At 48.7% G+C, this 23,514-nt stretch overlaps 3 protein-coding genes across 14 annotated transcripts; 1 reads left to right on the top strand and 2 right to left on the bottom strand.

Moving 5' to 3' along the window:
* Positions 1-1,495: 1,495 nt before the first annotated feature.
* Positions 1,496-14,370, bottom strand: JMJD6 (jumonji domain containing 6, arginine demethylase and lysine hydroxylase). Of its 3 annotated transcripts, XR_014618991.1 has the most exons (8): positions 14,191-14,370; positions 12,523-12,911; positions 9,533-9,819; positions 8,110-8,245; positions 7,874-8,012; positions 7,056-7,183; positions 4,643-5,414; positions 1,496-3,564 (listed from the first exon to the last, which is right to left on the bottom strand). XR_014618991.1 is itself a non-coding variant. In XM_084298607.1 (7 exons), exons 1-7 carry the CDS (start codon positions 14,317-14,319, stop codon positions 5,378-5,380), a joined length of 1,245 nt encoding a protein of 414 aa, XP_084154733.1. In that variant the 5' UTR covers positions 14,320-14,370; the 3' UTR covers positions 1,496-5,377. The 3 variants fall into 3 exon arrangements, 2 of the variants coding, with proteins under 2 accessions (XP_084154733.1, XP_084154734.1); XM_084298607.1 differs by having other exon boundaries at positions 1,496-5,414; XM_084298608.1 differs by lacking the exon at positions 4,643-5,414.
* Positions 14,371-14,585: 215 nt separating this feature from the next.
* METTL23 (methyltransferase 23, arginine) lies at positions 14,586-17,268 on the top strand. Of its 3 annotated transcripts, none has more exons than XR_014618962.1 (5): positions 14,586-14,932; positions 15,026-15,130; positions 15,590-15,827; positions 16,064-16,256; positions 16,586-16,650. XR_014618962.1 is itself a non-coding variant. In XM_084298264.1 (5 exons), exons 1-5 carry the CDS (start codon positions 14,855-14,857, stop codon positions 16,752-16,754), a joined length of 675 nt encoding a protein of 224 aa, XP_084154390.1. In that variant the 5' UTR covers positions 14,586-14,854; the 3' UTR covers positions 16,755-17,268. The 3 variants fall into 3 exon arrangements, 2 of the variants coding, with proteins under 2 accessions (XP_084154390.1, XP_084154391.1); XM_084298264.1 differs by having other exon boundaries at positions 16,172-16,256; positions 16,586-17,268; XM_084298265.1 differs by lacking the exon at positions 15,026-15,130 and having other exon boundaries at positions 16,172-16,256; positions 16,586-17,268.
* Positions 17,269-17,750: 482 nt separating this feature from the next.
* Positions 17,751-21,331, bottom strand: SRSF2 (serine and arginine rich splicing factor 2). Of its 8 annotated transcripts, none has more exons than XR_014618964.1 (5): positions 21,220-21,331; positions 20,614-21,007; positions 19,485-20,224; positions 18,698-19,394; positions 17,751-18,184 (listed from the first exon to the last, which is right to left on the bottom strand). XR_014618964.1 is itself a non-coding variant. In XM_084298267.1 (4 exons), the coding sequence occupies exons 2-3, from the start codon at positions 20,973-20,975 to the stop codon at positions 19,921-19,923; spliced, it is 666 nt and encodes a 221-aa protein (XP_084154393.1). In that variant the 5' UTR covers positions 20,976-21,007; positions 21,220-21,331; the 3' UTR covers positions 17,751-18,809; positions 19,914-19,920. The 8 variants fall into 8 exon arrangements, 1 of the variants encoding a protein (XP_084154393.1); XR_014618966.1 differs by having other exon boundaries at positions 18,698-18,809; XR_014618967.1 differs by having other exon boundaries at positions 17,751-19,394; positions 19,485-19,588; positions 19,914-20,224.
* Between the last annotated feature and the right edge of the window lie 2,183 nt (positions 21,332-23,514).

Here is a 23,514-nt window from a genome sequence, read left to right as displayed (position 1 = left end):
AGCCGTGCCCAAGCTCCGACGTGCCCAAGAGCTGCTCCGGCTCTCAGCCTGGATGCCCCGAGGAGCTCGGCTCACCCAGGGGTCCGAGCAGCACCAGGGAGGTGATGGACAGGCCTGGCTCTCACTGGAAGGACGGATCCTGTTAAAGGGCTCTCTTGGGAGCACTGGTTTTCAGACCTTCCCCCTCAGCACCCGTTCCTACCCCCCTGACCCAGCACAGCTGTTCCTTCACAGCCTTCAGGCCCACATTTTCCAGCGTAATCCCTACAGCAATATCCAAGCTCTCCAATGCCCCTCCTGCTCTCCCCACGTGGCAGCCACCAGCTCCAGGTCCCCGTGTCTATGGAGAGGGCACAACTGCTGAGGACAGGCACCGCACACAGGTGGCAGCTGCCAGATCTCAAATCAGAAGGGACAGGGAATGAGTTGTTGTTTCTCCCCCCACCCCTCTTTTGCACACGTTTCCAACCAGCTCCACCTGCCCCAATTTGCGCTGCTCCAGCAGCAGAGGGGCAGTCCCACAGAGGAGCCTTTGCACGGCTTGAAAAGCAGTGGAGGCTCTGCAAACACGTTAGTTTAATCCCAAACCATCCCAAATTGTGCAGTCACTTGGTGCTGTGGCTAACACTCAGCTAGGGTTTTACACCAAACTGGAAGGCACAAGGACACCAGCGAGGCGCAGCGCAATCAGCTCTCCACATCCCCACTCATAACCTTGTGTTGGCTCCCCAGGAGCAAGGAAAAGCTCCCCACGTGCTGTTGCTCTTGTTTAAATAAGATATTAGGCTGCAACTGTCACAAAAAGGAAGCCAGGTAAGTAAATCAGGGGAATAAAACCAAATCAAGGCCGCAGCGGCGCTGAAGGAGGTGCCCTCAGCACCTGCAGATTAGGAAGAACAAAGGGATTATTTTAAAGCTAAACGCACAAAGTCACCTCTCTCGGGAAAGAGAAGCAGGAGAGACGTTAGAACATTTCTACAGCGGCTCTGCACTGCTCTCAGCCACCACAGCTTGCTGGAATTGGGGCTTTTAAGCGCTGAGCACTGGTGTTCCCCCCCCAGAGAGCCCGCACGACCAGAGGCTCATCACTGAGCACGGCTGCCCTGAGCGAGGCAGCAGCCAGCAGAGGGTACCGACAGGGCACCAGGGGAGAGCCGCTGAGAAGCAGCTGGAAAGGAGAAAAAAAAGCTTTATTTTTTAACCAACAATAAACAAGAGGAGTTCTTACATCGGTGTTTGGCGAGGGAAGGACAGAGGTTTATGTGGAAATCAGCAAACTTGTCTGTTGCCAACACAATTCTCCAGTGTTTCAATCCACAATATATATATAAATACTTCAAAAGCCTCCAGGCTGCGTCCCACACTCTTCTTTACCCGCAGCTCCTGTTTTTAACAGAGCTCAGTGACGAGGGACACCACCCTACTGCAGGAAACACGGGTGCCCGTAGTCCTTTCAGACCATCATGCAAAAAGAAAAAGCGACCAGCAAGCAGGGTAATGCAAAATAATTGATTTTATTTAAAATAAAAAGCAAAACCACAATCATCCAAACAAGACAATTAAGAGTATCCCAGCTCTGCTGGACGGGGTGATAAAAGCAGCTAATGGCGGTGGCAGGGCTCGGGGCCGACAGCGTGACTGTCGAAGGGATCGGGTAAGCTTTTTCCTTTCCTTTCCCTTCGTGAGGGGAACGCCAAAACCTTGCTGTTCCAATTAGCCCAACATTTCAGGCATTTCAGCTCTGATTCCATCAACAGTCTCGCTTCCTGCCCCGCGATGGCTGGGGATTCGGGGAGGAGAAGGGTCTGGGTTAGCTATGAAAGAGGTCGCTGTCTTCCTTCTAGGCGTGCGGGGAGGCTGAGTGGAGCTGAGGAGACGAACTGGAGCCAGCCTGCGCTCGCTGGGAAGGGAAGGGGAGGAAGGGGAGGAAGGGAGGGCAGTGCCCAGGGAGGGCAGTGCCTCCTCGGCATCGCCTGCTCCCAGAGCGCTTGTGCAGAGAGCAGGCGCTGGGTTCGGTGTGCATGCTCACAGCAACAGCTCCGTGGGGCTGTGAGTTAATTTCCTCCTGACATATCAGAGCAGACGAGCCCGTGTTGGTGACCAGAGCTCACAAAGCCCTTAGGTTTTGCCAGGGCAGGCAGAACACTGGCACCAACACACCGCTCGGAGAGGAAGCCCACGGAACAAACCAGCACGTGGCTCTCTCAGGCTGGGCAGCGAGGCAGCCCCACGGCACCCAGGGGAGGCTGACAGCCCCTGCTGGTGCTGCTCTGGGGCTCCGGGAAACGAGGGGCTCGCTGGGCCTGGGCACAGCCCGCAGCAGCCTGCTACATGCAGGGGCTCCACAGTACACAGATGCTGGGGTTGAGGCATCAGAGCCATGGGAAGCACAGCACGGAGAGGTGAGAGCACAAAACGCACTCTCCACGGTCAGCCTCCCACAAGCAGGGCTCTAGGCACAGGGGAGCTGATTTTTAACTCCGTGCCCAACACACGTGGCTTGGGAAGAGGGCCTGGAAGCACCCCCACCTTCCTGCAAGGCTAACTCCCTGCTAGGAATAACGAACCCAGCCCGATTTAAAAGAAATCCTGATCTAGCAGGACCTCCTGGTTAGAGCAGGCCATGAAACGCCACCAGTTAAACCCCGGAGAGACAAAAAGCCTCATTCTGCCCCAGCTGACGTACCACAGAGCAATTCTGGAAGGGCCACCAGAGAACGCCCCAGGGCCAAAACTGCGGAACAACATCCCTGATGTTTTCTGCTAGGAAAAGCTAATGCCAGGTTAGGAAGCCTCGGCTTGCTCGGTATTTCTGGAACACTTCTTGTGGGAGGAGGATGTCAAAGCACATTACAGTTAATACATTTCAGCCTCACAACACCCCTGTGAGGTAGGTGTTTTCCTGTCTACAGAGACAAAGAGAGGCTCATCAGTCTGGTCGAGGCAAGAACCTTTAAGAGGAAGACCCAGAGGCCCCAGGAGCTGCAATTCCCTTGCTGCCTATGCACACACAGCCTCATGGCGTATCACAGAGCGCCTCGTGGAGCAGTCAGCACGGTGTTGCTGGTATCCTGACGCCTGCGGCCCGTTTCAAACACATTTCCTTGTGAAGGACGTCACGTTTACACAGGCTGTGAACTGAAATGGTTTTATTCCACACCACGACGAGCTCACAGGCACGGAGGAACACTCTGCGCTCCCCATCTTCCCGCTGTGCTTCTGGGGGAAGAGGCATGGGATTCCTGGCGCAGTGATCAGCCTTCCAAGCATGCTTCAGATTTTCAGATGGCAAAGCTGAACCCAAAGCTGAACCATGCAGCCAAACAGCAGCAAGCTACTGCATGAGCCATCTTCCATACGTACTAACCATCAAGCCACCAGGGAGGGCAGGCAGCCTTGCTCCAACAGCAGGTGGTTGTTTAATAAGGGCTCACCTCACCAGGACAGAGCTGAGTGCTGAGCCTTCGCCTCCCGAGGCCACTATGTTCTTCCAAAAGGCAGCAGCTGAAGCCTGTTCTGTCTAGGAAGGACTAAATGGGTTGTGCAGGCTCCCAGGCTGTTCAACTGGGCAGGAAAAAAAAAAAAAAAAAAAGGCAACCTTGGCCAGAAATGCTAGAAGTTTGGGAAGTAGTTTCCTGGAAGAATCTGCAGCACTGTATGGAGCAAGCACGCTCACGTATGTCTGGCTATCACAGGAAATTCAGGAGTCAGGACAGCTAAGGAATGCACCACTAAACCTTCACTCCCTCTGTTTTTTCATCACACTGCTCCGACATAACTGACTGGTACAGAAGTTTCAGAAACAGAGATCCTGATGAATGGAGTTAGGATTCCCTCGTACAACAGGATATGGCCCAGTCTCCAAGAAAGGAGAGAGCATTTAAATAGGAAGAGACAGGCTTGAAAACAAAACAAAAACCCCAACAGCACAGACAAGCAATGTTCTGGCTTCCATCAAACCCAACAGAAAGAAAGAACTGTAAGAAAGTCATAATTAAAGACTGCCAATCTGCTTCTTAATCCAGCTACCAGTGCCTGGGCCTTCATGATTAGTGAATGTGACCATTTCTGGTTCCAGGTTTCCTCTCCTAAAGAAGGACGGCTGATGTGAGCTCCAATCCCACCTCCTGGGTCTCAGGAGAGCACCCAAGGAAGCATCCCAAACTACAGCTGGCTTCTGGCTGCGCTGCTCAGATCGAGAAGGATCACCTCCTCACCTCCTTGCAGCATACCTCTGGCAAGACAGACCTTGCTGCTGACACTACCAGCACAAGCCCCTGCGAAAGAAAGCAACTCCAACAGATCCCTTGGGGATGAGCGCTTCACCTGGTATAACAGAAATGCACCTAACACAGACTTAAGCATCATATTGCATTTTTTTTTTTTTTTTTAAAGCATAAAACAACGTCCCCCCTCCCAGTCCTTTAAAATTGGCACTGCAAGGTCTGGAAATTTCTGAACCCATAGCCTCAAAGAAAAGCCGTTTATGTTTGTGAACTGCACTGGCCTGAACAAGCCCACGGCCTTGAAACTGTTCAGTATTTAAAGCCCAACAACTGTTGTTGCCATGTGAGTCAGCCTGACTTTGTCAGTTGGTACCCAGTGCTAAACATCACACCTGCACCTAGAGGAGTGTAATTACCTGCAAACACTGACTTTTCTCCCTCGTTTTTGCTGTGCAAGAAACTCCAGGATTCTCCTGCTCCATCGAGCTTCCTATCGCAAGGTGCTAGTGCATCTTTGTTACCACACAGAGCAGAAGTAAACCGCCTGCTGCTGGTTAGTGTGTCACACCTTTGATGCACGCGTGGAGGTAAGGGCCACAAAAGATGCTTCAGGTAGGTGGCCACCTCCATGGAAGTTGCTTCAGCATTTGGAGCATCCGTACCACCTTCCTTTCCTGAAATTCTGGTGTGAGATCTGCCAGACGTTCAGACGGGCCAGAAGGGCTGGTGTTCCTTTCCTCAAGTGTACAGGACAACATGTAAACATATGACAGTGTCAAAGCAAGGCAGGTTTCTAGGTTTACCTGCTGGTTTTAAAAAGAGTTCTTTAAAAACTGACCGTTGTCTTCCTCGCCAGTTACGTGAACCATTAAATACTCGGCACGTCCTTACCCAAAGATGGGCTCTTAGTGCACTCACTTGGGGCGCGGAGGGGACAAAGCATTGCACAATAATGGAGGTGGGGAGTTCCCCTTTCAGTTAGTAAGGAGCCAACCTTCGACAGCACGTAATGAAGATGGATGTTTGGACTGAAGAGTGACAAACAAACGTAAGGACCGTGAGAAACAGGAGCAGAGGGGGGTAGAACAGAGCTGGCTGGCTGCTAACGGAGCTTCAATCGGCAGCTGCCTCTAGGCGGGTGCTGTTATCTCTCAGGGGTAACTGCGGCCTCCACAAGATTCCCTAATCCTGTCAAAAAAAGGTACAACTGCCTGTCATCAACTATAGCATTTCCCCTCATACCAGGGCACAAGATCACAACATGCAGGTTAATTGTGTGATTTTACTTCCCCCACGATCGTACAGACTAGGTAAGATTCTGTGCTTGAAACTGTTTCTGTTAACTGATCCGTCACACAGCTGGAGCAGAAATCCCACCCATCCTCACAGAGAGGAACAATCGACATTCAGGAAGAATGAAACCCAGAAAGAGGAGGTTCTAGGCAAGGTGCTAATTTTTAATACTTAAGATAATCAAAATGTGAAGGGCAAAGAACAGAAAAACACACAGGACTTTCAACAGAGCAGATCTGCACATGTGGTCTGCTTTTGCAGCTTTATTTAAAGCAGGGGCTGCATTATGATTTGTTATCACCTGCTGCTTGTTCCCTGCCTGAAATCACAACTGTCTGCTGAAATTGGATTTGACAGCACTGTGACAAATTATTAAAACCTCTAGGGGAAAATAAGCAGTCAGCACAGCTCACTCCAACTGTTTAAGGATGCTCTGCACTTTAACTCAATTGTAGCCAGCTACAAGCAACTCCTGAAAACAAGAGAGCAAAATATCCCAGCCAGAAAAGTGGCAACAAGGACAGGAGCAACCAGGTCTTTAGGCAGTACCTGGCCTAATAGGTAGGGTGTAAGGCTGAGAATCTGGACTTTCTCTGATAAATTACTTTTGCACAGCCTCTCTAGCAGACCACGCACTAAGTCACTGCAGCACTTGTACCCGTGCCAAACCTGGAGAATCCAACAGCTCAGGAACTAGACAGCACCCTAGTGCAGGCAGGCAGCTATTGCAGGAGCACTGGTTACCCAAACCACCAGGAGTTAGTTTGCTTCAGAATTTTGGCAAGCTTCTCTTATATGAGGAAAAATGCTTCATTTAGCAAAGACTTTCTGTGTTTGTTTGTTCTCCCCTGCAGTATACTCAGTTTCCTACTGTTTCTCTGTTTTTAGCCTGACAACTCAGAACTTCCTCATTAATTTTACCCCCCAACAATTATCTATTCTTGGTTCTGCAGCATTAGTATTCCCTCCATCCATCTTGACTGATGAGAAGCTTGCTTTTTTTTTTTTTGAACAGGTAAACACAGACATCTGTGATTTTGGATGAATTCTGCCTTTAACAGATAAAAGAGTGCACCAAACTGAAGTAATCCAAGCCACAATGAAACAAGACACCATACAAGTACTTGAAGGTTTTCTGTTTGGACAGCAAGACATCTGAAACAGAGTCTGGCCTGACCATTCCAAAACTGTTCACTCATTATTTGTGCTCTAAAGGGAGCAATTAAAATACCCCACCTCTCCGATTGAAAAATATGCTTTCTCTATTAAAAAGACAACTAGAAAAAGTAATAAAATTGTTTATTAAATAATGTAGAAAATTCATTTTCTTTTTAAAAACACCAAGAATCTTAGTTTTCAGTTTGGAGCAACTTCATGGAAGGAGGGTATCACCCCTAGCCAACGGTGTCACACCCCCTAAGGATCCCCTTGCTCTCCACCCCTCTACTCAGCTCAGGACTTGTCCTATCCTACTGACAGCTCTGCCCTGCATTGTCTTTTGTTTGTTTAAAAGGAAAACAGTCGCCATCGGGTCACCTGGAGGAGCTGCGCTCTTTGCTGACACAGTCGTCTTGGGAAGTCGTGTCACCGTTACCCATCATACTGCACGTTCGCCTCTTTTTCCTCCGGTGCATCATGCCCTCTGTCTCGGAGCCAGAGTCACACTGAAATATGAAGAGATGACCAGAATTCAGAGAAACTTGGTAAAATGTTTGTGCTACAGAATTCAGCACAAGAACTGCCTCAGCAACCCAGAATAATGAACAGTCAAAGACCAGTCTAGATTAAACACATGAAATCAATTTTAAATTTAGTGATCAAAACCCAGAAACTGGCACGTTCTTAGATTTGGTCGTTGGCTAATGCAGCTTGGTGGCAAGACAATTGATGCATTCAGTTTGGCTCCTAGAAGGATCTAATCATCTAAGAGCAGATTCAGCACTTTCTGACAAGTTTATGCCACTACAGTGAAGAGACTAACCGGTAGTCTCTGTTCTGGACCTCAATCCCCCTTCCCATTTGAAAGGCATCCAGTTTGCTGCCATTTTATACAAGCATGGCTTAGCAAAATGTGTGACAGATTTATATATTAGAGAAGCACAAATCAAAGAAGCCAAATTCATTTCCCAACACAAGGATGGGCTTCAGCAGACAGAACCTGCTGGGAGCACAGATTCTTCCACAGTTTTTTTTAGTTGCTTTCTAAAAAATTCTTCAGTAAGATGTGAATCTTAGGATGTGGATTATGATTCGAGATAACACATTATCAGGTACGTAAATAACCAACTGCAGAATACGGATTACCTACTATAGTAAAAAAAAAAAAAAAAAAAAAAAGAAATCAAACCCATTACCTCTGAATCAGAGTCGGAGGAGCTAGAACTTGAGGAACTGGACGAATCACTAGAGCTGTCAGAAGCAATACCAGTAGATTCCTGGAGATCAACCGAATCAGCCAAGGCTGCCAAGTCAGGATGCTCCTGCTTTAAGATCCTAAACACAGTTCAAACATCAGCATTAACCCCTGAACAGTAGCAGTTTTGCTTCTCTGTTTTAGAGAACACAAAAAGAGCGTTACTAACTCTCTTACCTGTACCACTTCCGTGACAGCTTGGGTCTCCCTCTTACTGTCTTGTGCCACACCACGGGGAAGTTGGTGCAGCTGGCAAAGTTCTGCGTGATGGCAATCGTCGTGTCGAGATTAAGAACCACGTGCCACCAGCCACCTGTAAACACAACACCAGTGACTACTTCTGGCTACGCAGCAGAAAGCACGCTGGAGAATAGCCACGCATCTTTTGCCCCACAGGAAATTAGACCTCATCTCCTGAGCCAGGTGAGTTTGCCACAGGGTCTTCTGTCCTCAGTCTTATTTCAGGATTCATTCCAATCCTCTACAGGTTCTTATTATAGAAGGCTGCACAATGCTCTGAGCAAGTCATCCAGCTCGTGAACAGTACTTAAGATCTGACTCGACAGCAACACACTGGCTGCTGACAGCATATTTAAGAGAGCCATTGTAACCCAGACAGCACAGAGATCCTCTCTGTTAAGCTAGGGAACACTCTCCATGCTGAATTAGTAAGGTTCTTATGATCACAGACCAACCTTTCATTTAAAAATAGATGCAAATTGGTTCCCCACACAGAACAAAAATAGGCAGCAATGTTCCTACACCCCACTTAAAACCTCATAAAAAGACTACGGTTTAATGGAAACCGACAGCTACAAAATCCTAACAGAAGGTACACCGAGGAGTCACTAATAAGTGCCAAGACAATCACAAGGCACCCTTCAAACATGAAGTCAGCTATTAGAGCCGAGCAGGGTGGATAGATGCTATGTGGCATGCTGCACAGAAACAATGCAAGATTTAGGGGTTGGAAGCTAGGCGCTGAACTCACCCACTCTATCCACTAGCCACCTCACCTCCTAGTTACAGTGGGGACACGCTGCACAGCCACCCTCCAGGAACAGCATCCTTATCAGATCTTTCTTTAGCTTTTGATTTCAAACACCAGATTAAGCATAACCACAGAGAAGTGGGCGGAATGTGTCAGTGACTTCAAGTTCTTTTCCCACAGCCAAGAAAAACACATATGCAGTCAGCCTACCCAGGCTACAAAATTCACTAATGAATTTGGTACAGTGTGTATAAACTCAAATATTTTTTGTCTGAGCGTTACTAATACTCAAACAGCTCTATTCTTTTATGCTTCCATCTCTTCTTATTTATGTAATTTAGTTCAGGATCACATTCCTAGGATTCTGCAACTCGATTTCCATTTGGTTTGCCATCTGTACCACACGCAATCCTATGCTACAGCCCATTTACATGTCACGACATTCCGAAAACCACTCAACAGTCTCGAAGAGGGCCTCACAATATATAGTCCTCTCTTTCCTAAGAGATGAGCCACAAAATAATCTGAAATATTCTCTTTATCTCTATTATTCACGTTAAAAACATGCTTTTCTCTGCCAGATTCACTTACCAGAGATACTGTACGTACCTGGTACAAAGACCGTCTCGCCTGGTTTCTGTAAGATTTCCAAGGGTTTGAACTCAGGGGGCCAGTTGGGGAGCTGTGTCCTGGGATAGATGACGTTGAACCACGTGATAGCTTCATCCTGCTGGTTCCCTCCCTCCTCTCGCGTCACTTTGATCAGCTCTCTGGGGGTGCTGGTGGGGAACAGGCACCAACGCTTGTGTCCCTGGACTAAGGCATTCCACGCGCTAGTTCCCAAGGGGTCGATGTGAATTCCTGTGCCAGACCGAGGCGGGCCCATCACAAACCACCTGCACGGAGAGGAAGAAAAAATCCTTTAGTCGGAAAGCAAGTTGCTGCCTTCTCTTTTCCTCACATTTCGACAGGCATTTACAGCTGTTAAGTTCTCATACAAGTTACCTCAATTGCTTTCTTCATTTACCTTCTTGAGATTGTTAGGCTCAGGCTACAGCAAATGATATGACATGCGTTTAAGCTAAGAACCAAAATGAATCAGGACAGGAAGGTCTCTAGGCCAAGACAGTAGATAGCTTTGTAACACAAAATACAGCTATGAAACGTTAGCAGTTCTTCAAGAAAATACACACTGGCCTCAAGGTTTAAGCCTTCATGCTTTTGCAGCAATGTTTATGAACGTGGTTAAGTCACAATAGCCCGCATCAGGGCTCTTGCTATGCAGGAGGATGCTCCTAAGCCTCTGTTTTTCTAAAATTTGCTACTCATAAATAGATCCAGAACTACAGAACAATGAGGAACAAACAAAAAGCGACACAAATAAAGAGGAGAGTGAAGTTATGCAACCCAGGCCTGCCTCTGTGCCTTCTGTTCATGTACAAAAGGCTTTTTATTCCTATATTTAACTCGCTGGGGCTTATTCTTTTGTGGCAATTCAGGATTTGGCGTGTATATTCTAATTCCCAATTTGCAAAGCTTGTTTCTCCCTATGATGAAGTTTAGCTGCTACAGATATTTAACAGCAGCAGCACCTCCAATCGCTGCATAACAGAACAGTAAGACCTACTATACCAGATAAACCAGGGTAAGCCAGGTGATTTATTACCACACAGCAGGAGGAAGAAATGGCAGCAGCTGTTTAGAGGGAAGAAACTACAAAACCATGGATCTGAGTCTTCTTCCACTAAGACCTCTCCACTGGGTGGCTGACGGGCACTGATACTGAGCAAGAGGAGCTCAAATGTTGAAAAAATACCACCAGTCACAGAACTCTCCATCTCCCTTCCCAATCCAGGTATAAATTCAGCAGCAAACTCACTGTTTGCTAGCACCGACTATAGGACTAAGTTTTGTTAGCACACTTCCTGCTTCATGAAAGCACCATAAAAACCAGGCCGTTTGTCACTTCTCTTGTCAGAATTTACACAGGGAAGGCCTTTAAATTCTTACTTAGCAACACTCTCACTTACCAGCATCTTTCTGCAGGAATTTAGTTTATGATGAACATAACCCAGTTGGCCACACCAAATTTACAATTAAAAACTTCAAGGCCTGTAATGTCAACTTAAAACAAATGACAGCAACATCATAAAAATCCCCTGAAACAAAACAGCTACTTCAGGGAACAGCTTCCAAGAATTACTGCCCTTATTTTAAGGAGGAACAACTCCAGTGAAGATGGCCTAAAAGGCATGAGTTCTTATTTAAGACCTGTACACTACCACACCTCTCAGCCCAGAAGTCAATCTGTAGAGCGCACATCTTGATCACATGGTTGGAAAGCATCACTTCTGGTTGATTTTTCCCTTGTGGCACTGAACTACTGAATAATCTTCAACCATTTCTGCACCTAGATTAAACCTCTACCCCTGGGAGGCATCAGATGTGCTCTACTGCATCACTTGTCTCAAAAAAGTGAGACCAAACTCACATTTTCCAGAGCAAGGTGCAAGAATTACAAACACTAAGCTCACAAGCGACGAGCTCAGCACGTGCCTGTAGGCGGGGAGGGCATGGGATAAGGAATATCAGTGTGAGTCACAGCTAGGTTACCTGGTTTACCTCTAGGTCTGATAAACCATTCCCTGTCCTGTCAGAGCATTCAGTTACTGCTGGAGACTGCACCCACCCTGCTTTCGCATCTGATCCCAGCAGCAGATGCTCTAAACTCATGATAAAAGGTTTGGTTACAACTTTGTAAAGACACCTGCTCTTAAACAGAACTGGTTTCACACTTCACTCCTGAAGAAGCACAACCGAACTATTACTTCTACTCTTATTCATTACTTGTTCTATTATATTTAAAGAACAAAAACCCATCCACATCAGAGCCTTGTGTCATTCAAAGGGCAAGGCTTTCTCTGACAATTATAACATGGCTATAAAGGCTTTAATTACTTGGGAACGTTCAGCTTATTCTATGCTATGAAGCACTACATTAATGCAAATGGCGATTACTTGAGCATCTACTAGCCAAAATACCTGGTTGCTGCACCTGGCTTCAGGAATCAAGTGCCAACTCTTCAAATCAGATGCAAAAAAAGATGGGAAAATATTGTCCTGTATCCCCTGAAGGGAAGCTAAGAGCCAGCCTCCACACTTCATACTAATCTAGCTTAAGATCTTTACCTTGAAAGGACTGACTCATAATTAAACCAATTCCCACACTGCACATGAGCCACTGCAGCAAGGCCCAGGAGCTAGTCCTGAGGTACTTGAAAATGCAAAGGCCAGCAGGCAATGTCACACGCAGCAAGAAAGGAATCTTCATAGCTTTCGGGAGCTATGTCCCTATTTATTTAAATCACACAAGTGAGGCAAACTAATTAAAAAAAATAATAATTACACCGGTGACAGGGCCAGAAGCCTCAACATACAAACCAGCTCTTCCCTTCTTTTGGGTTCCAGGCACGTGCTCGTTTCAGAACAGCTGATAGAAAACTACAATTGCTTTATTTTAAAAAAAGCGGTACCTATGTAGGAATACCTAATGATGGGGAAAACACCTACTTGTATGTTGGTGTCTGTACCATACACACCTGTACGGAGGCCTTCGTTTCTCCCCCGCATACTGGAACAGGTCATCAGTGAAGAACTTGGGCACTTTGTAGTCCTCCAGGAGTTTCCTGCGCTTGGGATGCTCTCCGTAACTGCTGTCAAATATGTACAGCGGGCTGTCGTCACGCGTGGTCTCCATGTACTCTATGTAGTATTTCATCTTCATCTTCACCGAATACCCGTCGTTGTCCTCCCCGCATTTGAACTTCTGGTTCCTGTACTTGCGTTTCAGCCGTTCCAGAGTCCACTTCTCCTGGGCAGACCAGCCCACCTGAGCGTTCAGCAGGACTACGGGCTTGTAAGGCTTTTCGTAACGCTCCACGAATTCTTCCACCGTTAACTGGAGCGCATCTGCCCTCTCCACGTTATCCTGGGGAGCCGAGAGGGGAACACGGAGAATACAGAAGGTTGGGACAGCCTTTAACATCCCCGAGCTGCGCTCTCTGCATCGGCGCGGAGGCGCTCACACTTCGTACCACGCACCACGAGGACATGGAGCTGCCTGTGCGTTATTTTAAGCTCCTGGAGGCTGCAGCCCTGCTCTCCGTGCCCAGCGGTAACACCAGCAGGCTGAGGCAGCGTTTGGCACCAGTCTCCAGCACGGTAACTCCCTGCCCTCTGGGCTGACAGACCCTCACCCTATTTCAGGGCTCACTGCTCCCTCCTCGCCCCCTCTCCCGCTGCTCCCCGAGGGAAGGAAGGAGAGAGGAATTGGGGAAGGAGAGAGCACACGTGCTCCCCCTCGAGCTTCCACGGCCAGCACATCTCAAGGGCAGCTCCAGCCTCCGGTACAGGGAGCTCCTGGGCTCCCTGTGATTCCCCAGCCCCCAGCTTCCCCTCTCCCCCCAACTCCTTTCAGGGTCCCACTACTCCCCTCGGGTCCCCCTCAGCACCCTATTGCCCTCAGCCTCCTCCCACCCCCTTCAGCGCCCCCCGATTCCTTTCAGAACTCCCTCATCCCCCCCCCCCCCCCCTTCCCCTCAGAACCCCCCACTTCCCTTCGAGAACCCCCCCACTTCCCCCCATTCCCCTCAGGACCCCCCCCTACTCTCTTCAGGTCCCTCCTCACCCCCTCAGGCTCCCCCCAGTGCAGACTCCCCCTTCCCCCTCCCTTTGGGACCCCCTGACCCCCCCATCCCCTCAGAGCCCCCCCAGCTCCCTTAAAGACCTCCCCCCGGCTTCCACCCTTCCCATCAGGACCCCCCTGGTTTCCTCCCATTCCCTTCAGGACCCCTCCACGCTTTTTTCACACCCCCTTATCCCTCCCCCTCTCCATCAGCCTCCCCCCCTTTCCCTCAGGACCCCCCTCCCGCTCTTTCGGTGCTCCCTTCACCCCCCCCCCCAAATTCCCCTCAGAGCTCCCTTATTCCCTTCAGCCTCCCACCCCCCAATCCCCCAGGACCCCAACATCCCCCTCAGAGCTGCCCCCAATGCCCTCAGGACCCCCCCCCAATCCCCTTCAGACCCCTTTCACCCCCCCAATCCCCTCAGAGCTCCCCTATTCCCCTCAGAGCTGCCCCCCAACCCCCTCAGGACCCCCTCCCAGCCCCCCATTCCCCTCAGGACCTCCCTCAATCCCCTCAGGATCCCCCTTACCCCCTTCAGGACCCCGTTTCCCCCCAAAAAATCCCCTCAGGGCCCCCCCTCACCTTGCAGGCGGCGGGGCTGAGCGGGAAGGTCTCGCAGTAGTTGTGCCGGGTCCAATCGAGCGAATCCTTCAGCTCAGGCCGGGCGCTGCGCTTCGCCTCGCGGATCCGCTTCTTGCTCTTGTGGTTCATGGTCGGCACCTGAGGGGGTCCTCGAGACCCCCCCCGCCCCCCCCCCGCCGTGCGCGCGGCCCGGCCCCGCCCGCACCTTCCAGAAATTTCACCCCCCGGCCGCCGCCGCCGAGAGCCCGCCCTCGCCGCGCTCCCATTGGCCAGCCGCGCCGCCGTCTTCCGTCACGCCTCGCCCGCTGATTGGGCGGAGAGGGGGAAGGAGGGGAAAGAGGCGCGGCGCGGCGGCCATCTTGGGAAGGGCGGTGCTGGCGGCGGGCGGGAGGGAGAGGAGGCGGCCTAGCGGGGCGCGCCCGGAGCGGGGAGGGCCGCCCGCCGCCCGCCTCGCCGCTTCCCCTCGCCTCCCCCTCAGCCTCCCGGGGCCAGCCGGCCGCTCGGCGGGGCCGTACGGGCTGAGGCCGTACTGCGGCCTAGCGCCGGGCTTCGCGGAGGCGAAGCCAGCCCGGCGGCGCTCCGCGTGAGGCAGCAACCTGGCAAGGCTGCCATTGGCCAGCGCCTCCCGCTGCCGTGACGTGGCGGCGGCCGATTGGGCGAGGCCATGGCGGAGCCGCGGCGGTTCCGGTTCGCGGAGGAGGGGGGCGGGCGGCGGGAGGCGCTGACGCTGCGCGTGCCCGAGGTACCGGCACGGGGGGGGGGGGGGGGGGGCGGGGAGAAGGGAACCGTGGGGGGGCAGCGGGGGGGTCCCGGTTGCAGCGCGGTCGTGTTGCAGGTTTCCGACCGCCGCTACGGCCTCTACGTCTGGCCCTGCGCCGCCGTGCTGGCACAGTTCGTCTGGTCCCGCCGGGGAGCGCTGCCCGGCCGCAGGGTGCTGGAGGTAACGGGGGAACGGAGGGGGAGAGCCCGGGTCTGAGCACCCCGGGTGGGGGCGGCGGGGAAGGGCGGGCTGTGAAAAGCATGAGAATTGCTGTAAAATGGGCCTCGTGCGATGCTTTGCTTCACAGGCAGGGCAGGGGAGCCCTCCTGCAGCTCCTAGAGCCCCACTTCTGCAATTAATTGCTTAATTAATTGCTTAATTGATCAACTGCTTAATTAATTATCTTGATTAATTAATTAATTAAGTTAATACTTAGCTACTCAGACAAGCCCCCAAGCAGTTACCAGTTACCCCTCAGGTAACTGCTCTCTCTCCCTGGGGAGCATCTTCCCTGAGCCGCAGGGTGTGAGGGGCTGTGGGGCAGCAGGACACCCCGCCACCACCACCCTTCCCCTTCCCACGTTCCCCCTCGTTCACGGAATCCCTCACGGAACCCCTCTCCTTCCCCTCTCCTTCCAGCTCGGAGCAGGCGTGAGCCTCCCCGGAATAGTGGCTGCCAAGTGTGGGGCCGAGGTGCTGCTGTCGGACAGCGAGGAGCTGCCCCAGTGCCTGGAGAACTGCCGGCGGAGCTGCCTGATGAACGCCCTGCCCCACATACCCGTTCTAGGCATCACCTGGGGGAGGATGTCTCCCCAGCTGCTCTCTCTGCCTCCCATAGATGTTATTTTAGGGTCTGATGTCTTTTTTGACCCAAAAGGTAGGGTGACACTCTCAGGTGGCTTTGGTTTGGGACAAAATGCAAGGACTTCTCCTTTCCAAACACTGTCAAAAAAAATGAAGTGTCAGATTTTTACAGGGATACTGTAAATGAACTTGTTATTCTTGGGGTAAGCAATATGAAACTATCATAAATACTACTGGAAGATAAATTATCAGAAAATTGGAATAATTAGCTAACTGCTCAAGGCCATCCTTCTCAAATTTCTCCTACAGATGCACTTTACTTTGATTTTCAACCACTGTTTCATATAAGCAGACATTTAACTACTCTATGAATCTGGAGACTAACGAAGACTGCTTTATCTCCTCCCAACTATGCAGACTTCGAAGATATTTTAACTACAGTTTACTTTTTGCTGGAAAAGAATCCACAAGCTCAGTTCTGGACTACTTACCAAGTCCGAAGGTAAGCATTTTTGTACGTGTAGGACTGAGAACTTTAATCCTGCCTTAGCTCATTTACATCACCAGAGAATACCAACTTCTCAGAGGCACAACTGCACTGATTCCAAAGGCTAAGCTGCTCTCAGACTGTGAATCAGGTTGGTATTAGCCAAATAAATCCTGGGAGCATCAGATAAAAGCAGCTGACCCCAGGTTTATTGTCGAATAGAGAACAGTAAACAAACTCAGTGTTGGGGCATCATATTTAACTTTGGTGACAGCCTCCTCTAATCCCTGCTGAAGTTCCACACTCGGGTTGTGTTTTCATGCATTGACGTTCCCTCCCCTCAGTGCTGACTGGTCTATCGAGGCTTTGCTCTACAAGTGGAAGCTGAAGAACACCCCCATTCCGTTACATTCCTTCGGTGCAGACAAAGAGCACCTGGCTGGCTCTTCACTACCAGGCAGACATACAATTGAAATGATGATCATCTCACTGGCAAGATCAGATGGTACTTAAGTTTATTCCACTTGTTGGTTCCAATACAAGATGATATTTAACTTTTACTTTAGCATGGATCTGCAGAGAACAGTCTGATTTACAGCAAACCTCATGCGTATTTTTTTGGGAAGCAGACCCCCTCAGCAGTACTTAAAACATGCATTGTAAAAATAAAGCTGTTCATTTGTTTAACTATGGCTTTTGAGAAATTTGTCCTCCTTCCCAAAGACCATGTAATAGTTCAAAAGACTCAATTCCATTATGTAAGCCACTACACAACATAGCTTAACAACCTGACAATCCACAAGATCCAACTTAAATTCACAACTTCAGCTATGAAGAAAGGTTAACCGCACTCTTTCAAGATAAAAAAATATCCCCTTAGGATCGGTTGCCCAGGACTGAAGCTCTTTCCTGAAGGTTTGTATACAAAAAGCCAGTCCCTTTGTTTTTAAGTGACTATGTAGACTGCTGTTAGACACGCAGTCCTGGAACACACAAGCTCCTCAGTTTGTAGAAAAGTACTTTTAATCCTCAGTCAAGCCAGATTGCAAGTATTCAGATCTTCCCATTCCCGTTAAAACATACATGCATAAAGTTAACAAGGCATTACAATAACCCTTGACATGTGACAGTTGACATTACAATTCAGTTGGTATCCAAATCAAGAAGAAAAAATCATTACTGTAAGATTAGCTACCATCAAGCAGCAGCCTGTTGAGGCAGGGCAAGCACACAGCAAATGCAATTAGTACTGCTCAGTGTGTATCTTCCATAACAATGTCCAACAGACCTGTCTGATTTCATGTTTATCATCTGGTGTGCAACACTAGTCATACAGCATTCGGGTTAGTCACAATACTAGTAAGTTTGCCCATAGTAACTTAAAAGCAACCCCAGTGGATAAAATTTAGAAGCAGTAGAATGCATTCAGTTACTATATAGAAGTTAAACATTGACAGTATAATTGCAGAAATCTTTTCAAGCTAAAAATAAGCTGACTCGGACATTACGTTGAGAAAAGTTAACACAGAAAAATGTTTAATATTAACTACAGAGACAGTGGGTATAGTACAGGATGTCTTAAGCAAAAGATACACCAATCAGTACTTACAGAGGAATGAACCATTTCTTTCTTAACATTACATTTCTCAAATGCAAGTTCATATATGCATGTTGGCAAGATTTACCATTCTGGAAAAAATAAGGTGTGTATATCATCAGCTAGATGTGCTCACTGTATGCTCCGTTATTTTTATGCAAGGCCCGGGTGACTGGAAGTGCAGTTGTCAGGCATTTTAATTAACTGGACAGCCATTTGTTTCTGCACGACAAGGCATCGTTACACAGGAGCAATCAGGAGAAAACAGGAAACAGCCAAGCACTCTGCACTGCAACACGCCACCTTAACAGCTAACCAGCATTACTCAACTGCTACACAACTGCGCCTAGTGCACAAAAATACATAAGAGAAGAGATTAGAATTGAGTCTGATAAAACAATCCTTTCAAACATCAACTGTCACCTGAAAAGATTTCTACCAATTTGGATTTGAAGATACTATTTGAATTCAAAGTAAAAAAGCATTTACAGTAAATTTCAAATTGTAGTTTTGCAGATTTTTATTTAAGTAATAAAGACAAAATTGAGCATACTTTCTTTCCTTTCTTTTTTTTTGACAGTTTGCTACTCAGCATGTAACGGCTGCATATTTCCTCAGTATGAAACTTGAGGCAGCAAGTTGCCATCAGTTTAATTTCAAATAAAAGTCAGCACTATATAAACAAAAATGAAGTTTTACCTCAAATATCCAAGCCAATAATGAAATCGGTAGTCGTTCACTTCACTAAATTACAAGAAATTTGAATAACAGCAACAAAATGGCACATAAAAATGTAAAATCTGCCACTTGAGGCGCAACTTAAACAAGTAAAAAGTTAGACAAAATGTTACAAAATAACCTTTTCAACAGCTGGTTGCTCGGGCCAGGGGTCTCTCCCATGGACTGAAGACTCAAGCGATCTTTTCCCCCCAAAGGCGTCCTTTAGGTAGGCTCTCATTTATCTGATGCATCTAGGTTTGAAGAAAGAAGAGTTCAGCTAGGTTTCTAACCTTGTGTGTTTTGTTTTTTTCACTTGTGTGGATGACTTCACGTATATTTCTAGTTGTGTTTCAACTGGCTTTGCCTAATTTCTTAAAGTTTTAGGAATTACCACAGTGTTCCACCTCCCCCCAGGTGTTGCTTTAATTCAGAGGCCAAATGTAAGGTTCTGCCGAAGCATTAAGTTACAAAGAAGAATAAGCATCAGGCTGTAGGTCGAGCCACCATTAACTTGAAACCAGCCTGTTTAACGATAAATTATTAACAGTTAAATAAAAGTTATATAAAAGTTATAAATCTAACACTGCTCAATAAAAACTTAACTAAACTCTAATTAGCATTCAAAACAAAGTGTCACTACTTTGGCTACAATTATCTAACTTCAGAGCTAGCTCAGGCCCTTTCCTTTTAAAAAATAGGACCAAACAGTTTGAAGGGTTAAAGACACACTATCCTTTCCCCACCCGGTGTGTATCCTTAGAAGCCTCTTCAAGTTGTCCACTTGAGGAAAAATTAAGTTTCCGTTGATTTCTCGTTGCAATGAATTTGCCACTTTTCTAGAACAGTTACCTCCAGTCAGTATAACGGCCACTGAACCGATCTTCCATTATAAAAGGATAGTGTATCTTTAACATTTAAAGACAAACCTGCTCCAACACACGCCCACAGAAACTGGTCCCTGGAGGATCAGCCAAATCAGTTAAAATCTGCAATACTGGCCAATATTCTTTTAGCAAACAGGAGACCGCAGCTTTAAAGGGGAAAATGCAGATGTTGGATAAATACAGTAAGAAATAGTCATTTTCATCATAGGTTGCGTCTCATACAATATTTTATTAAAATCAAGCCATTAATCTCTCAACAAAACATGAAAATTTTCTGTGTAGAAAGCCCTTTGGTATTAATTTCCCTAAACCAATAACCAAAAAGCACTGCTCAAGAAAGAAAAAAAGCTAACAACGTGCCCCATTAGGATCCACTTGGTTCAGGCTATTAATGCTAAAAACTACCCAACACCCCACTGAAGTGCTACAATAAAGTAACATGCAAGGTGTGCTGATCCCGAGGTACATTACCATTTTCCTAGGAGGATACAGCTCCTTCTTCTTCCGGAGACTTGGGAGGGCTCTTAGACCTGGATCTGGAGTTGGATTCCCTCTTTGATGCAGGTGGAGGGCTTCTAGATCTAGACCGAGATCTTGATCTGGACCGGGATCTGGACACAGATGAGGACTTTGACTTGGATCTCCTGGCAGATCTGGACTTGGATGTGGAGCGAGACCGAGAGCGTGTGCGGGAGCGGGATTTGGACCGACTGTAACGAGACCGACTGCGGGACCTAGAGCGGCTCCTGCTCCTAGATCGGCTGCGACGGCGTCTTCTAGGGCTAAAACATAACAAGAGAGGGGGGAAAAAAAGTGCGTTAAAAGTCGAACGCAGGCGGCGCAACAGTCTGCCGCGACTACTTCGGGACAGGGCAGGCGAAACGGGCCCCACGTGGGCGAGAAAACGAGTTAAGAGGGCGCCATTGTTCAAGAGTGAGTGGCCGGGGGCTAAATCTAGTAAGCGAGAGAAACCCTCCCGCTCCCAGACAACTCCACGAGACAACTCCACGTGCTCTCAGTGCCAACCCCCTCGCTCCCTCCCCAGGTCGAAACTCACTTGGGAAGGGAAACAAAACGAAGCAGCCCCACCGCACACACACGTGTATCAGCCAGGGCTCCTTGCCTTGCTCCTGAGACACCGCTGGTCCCTTCCACCCTTCCAGGCGCTCACCTGCGGCTGCGGCGGCCGTAACCGCTGCTCCCATAGCGGCGTGGCGGCGGCCCCCGGCGGCTGTGGTGCGAGTCGGGGGGCCGGCCGTAGCGGGCCATCTGCACCCGCAGCTCCCGGCCATCCAGCACGGCCCCGTCCATCGCGTCCATGGCGTCCTCGGCGTCGCGTTTGTCGTGGAAACGGACGAAGGCGAAGCCTCGGCTCTCCTTAGTGTAGCGGTCCCGGGGGATGTAGACGTCGCCGACCCGGCCGTATTTCTCGAAGACCCTCCGGAGGGTGTCCGGGGAGGTGCGGTAGGTCAGGTTGTCCACCTTGAGGGACGTCATGCCCTCCACGTCCGGCGGGGGGCGCCCGTAGCTCATGGCGGGCAACGACCCCCGAGGGGCAGCGGCGGCTGAGGAGAAGAAACCCGAAGGAAAGCGGCGTGTGCGTGTGGGGAGCCGGCAGGAGGCGGCGCGGCCCGGCGCGCGAGGGGGGGGAGAGGCCTCACAGCGGCCTCACAGCACATAGAGGGAAGGGGAGGGAAATAAAAATAAAACAAAAAAACGCGGAGAAAGGAAAGAGAAGAGCTCCTCAACGGGGAGACGAAGGGGGGCAGGCACCCACCTCGGGGCTCCGGGAGGCGGCCGAGGGCCGGAGCGGGGACGAGGCGCCGGCAGCCACCGCCCGCGCCCGCCGCTGTGAGGAAATGAGCGGGGCGCCGCCCGCGCGCGCCTACTTAACGCCACAAAATGGCCGCCGCCGCCCCGGAAGAGAAATTGGGGGGTGGTGGTGGGGATTCACCTCTCCCCGACGCTTTTTTTAATCTTTTTTTCCTATTTTTTTTTTTCTAATCAGCCGCCCTTCCCTGAGGCGGAAGGTGGAAATTTAGTGTTTAAGTGCCCGGCTCGCCGCCGTTTTAAAGCGGCCGTTGAAGGCTGCTGTGGCGTGACCCGGAAAGAATGGGAGGAGGCGGGGAAAATTTGAACGATTTGTGCTGAAAACGGCCCAAAATCGGAAATAAGCCGAGGGTTGGCTATTCTAAGGGGGGAGGGAGAGGGGTGGGCAACCCCTACCGTGTGGGAAAACAAAATAATAAAAAATAAACTTAACGAAGGGAAGCGCCCCCCGTGAGGGAGGGGGGAGGTGACGGTTTAAAATGGCGGCCGCTGAGGGGAGGTGAGGGGGGAGGTAGCGTGCGGGGCTGCGGCTGGGCCCGGCGGGCTGCCCGCTGCTCCATGCTGCCTCCTCCTGCCCTCGGCTTCCCCTAAAAAGAGGGAACCTTCCCCTAAAGCCGCCCCGGTTTGCTCGGGCTCCTGGCCACGCTGTGGTGGGGGCACGAAGCGGGGTGCTGGTGGAGGGGAGTGGGTGCCCCTCGGGCACGCCTCAGGCACCGGGACGCTCCTGGCACTACGGCGGTTTCCACCCGGCGTGTTGAGGCCTGGGGGAATCAAGGCTGAGAAATACTGGAGTTTTAAGCTGCTGGTGCCGTCGGATACGCTGAAAGTTTGTGTCCAGGCAACGTGCGTGGTGAAAGCGGAGCGAGGGAGATCTGCCCTTGTGGAAGGAGGGCAAACAAGTTCCCTGGGTTTTGCTAGAGAAGTCATAAAAGCCCTCCAAGTTGTCACTCTAGGCACTCAATAAAAGCCACAAACATAAACTGCAATATCTACTTCGTAAAACAACACTGGATCTTTCTACTCATCTGTTCTGAAATCCCTTATTAATAGAAATAAAAACACAGTATTGGTATGAGTAAAGAGAAAAAAAAAGGGAGAAAGCAATTTCAGATTTAGTATTAAAATCCTTATTCTTACTGTAATTGTGTTTAATAAACTTTTTTATTTACACTGAAGTACAAAATAAAATTGCATGGATACAAACCCAGAAGCAATGATTTGTTTCTTGCTACAAAGGAATTAATTAACCTAGCTTTTTAAACATACTTTATTGCTTCATGCTATATTGTTCTTTTCCTGCTCAGATAGTTTTGATTCAAAATTTTCTGATTCATCTGCTGAAATCCTTCAAAATCCTATCTTTCCAACAATTTCCTTAAAATGACACAAGGAGCTTCCTCTGTTTCTTTTCTCCTTATATTGATTTGAAGTGAGTTTCACAATAAGTTCAAATCAATATAACCTACTGTGGCCAGCATACCAGCTCAATTTTCCATGTAGCTGGGTGAATGTTTTTGCTAGTACAAGGGGAAAAAAGCAGCGTGAGTGGAACACAGTGGCTAGAGGCATTGGAAACATGGGGTTTATTTTTTTTTTAATGACAGCTTAAAGTAACCATAAAAGCTGGATCTTAAAAATCTAACTGAACTGTACATACTTAATGTAGGAAAATAAGTTAGCTTCACCTGAATTAAAAACAGCACCTTGATATTCTCATTTCATCTTTGTAAAGCGGCTTCTGCATGGTTCCATTGACTTTTTTCAAGTAAAAGTTGTTTAAAAGGTAAAATTTACATTTTTAGAAAATACAACTCAAGAATTTAAAAATAATATTAAACACGGTAGCTGAGGTATGGATTTTGTTTTAGTCCTTTACTGTAGATAGCAGGTGTGAAATTTTGTGATTTGCCATTTACTCCAATTCTGGATTTCCATCCCTTTCTCTGTCTGGCAGTTAAGTGGGGCTTATGTTTCGATAGAACATACACAAGATTCTAACAGTAAAAAGCAACAATTTGGTCCATAGAAGGTGTGTGATTCCCTGTTTTAATTTTGCTGATATTTTAACAGAGATCTTCAAAATGAAAAGATCAATTGATCTTGAATTTATTAGTGAAAAATACCATAAAACAAACAAACAAACATACAACAGAATATTAAGTGTTTATTGTCGCTAAAAATGAATGTAGTTGCTTGAGACAAAGCAGTGAAATGTTATAAAGACCGTCTCCTCTCCTGAATC

Source organism: Netta rufina (assembly GCF_964035555.1).
Source record: "Netta rufina genome assembly, chromosome: 19".
Taxonomy (NCBI): domain Eukaryota; kingdom Metazoa; phylum Chordata; class Aves; order Anseriformes; family Anatidae; genus Netta; species Netta rufina.
This window is presented reverse-complemented; position numbering and strand designations above follow the sequence as displayed.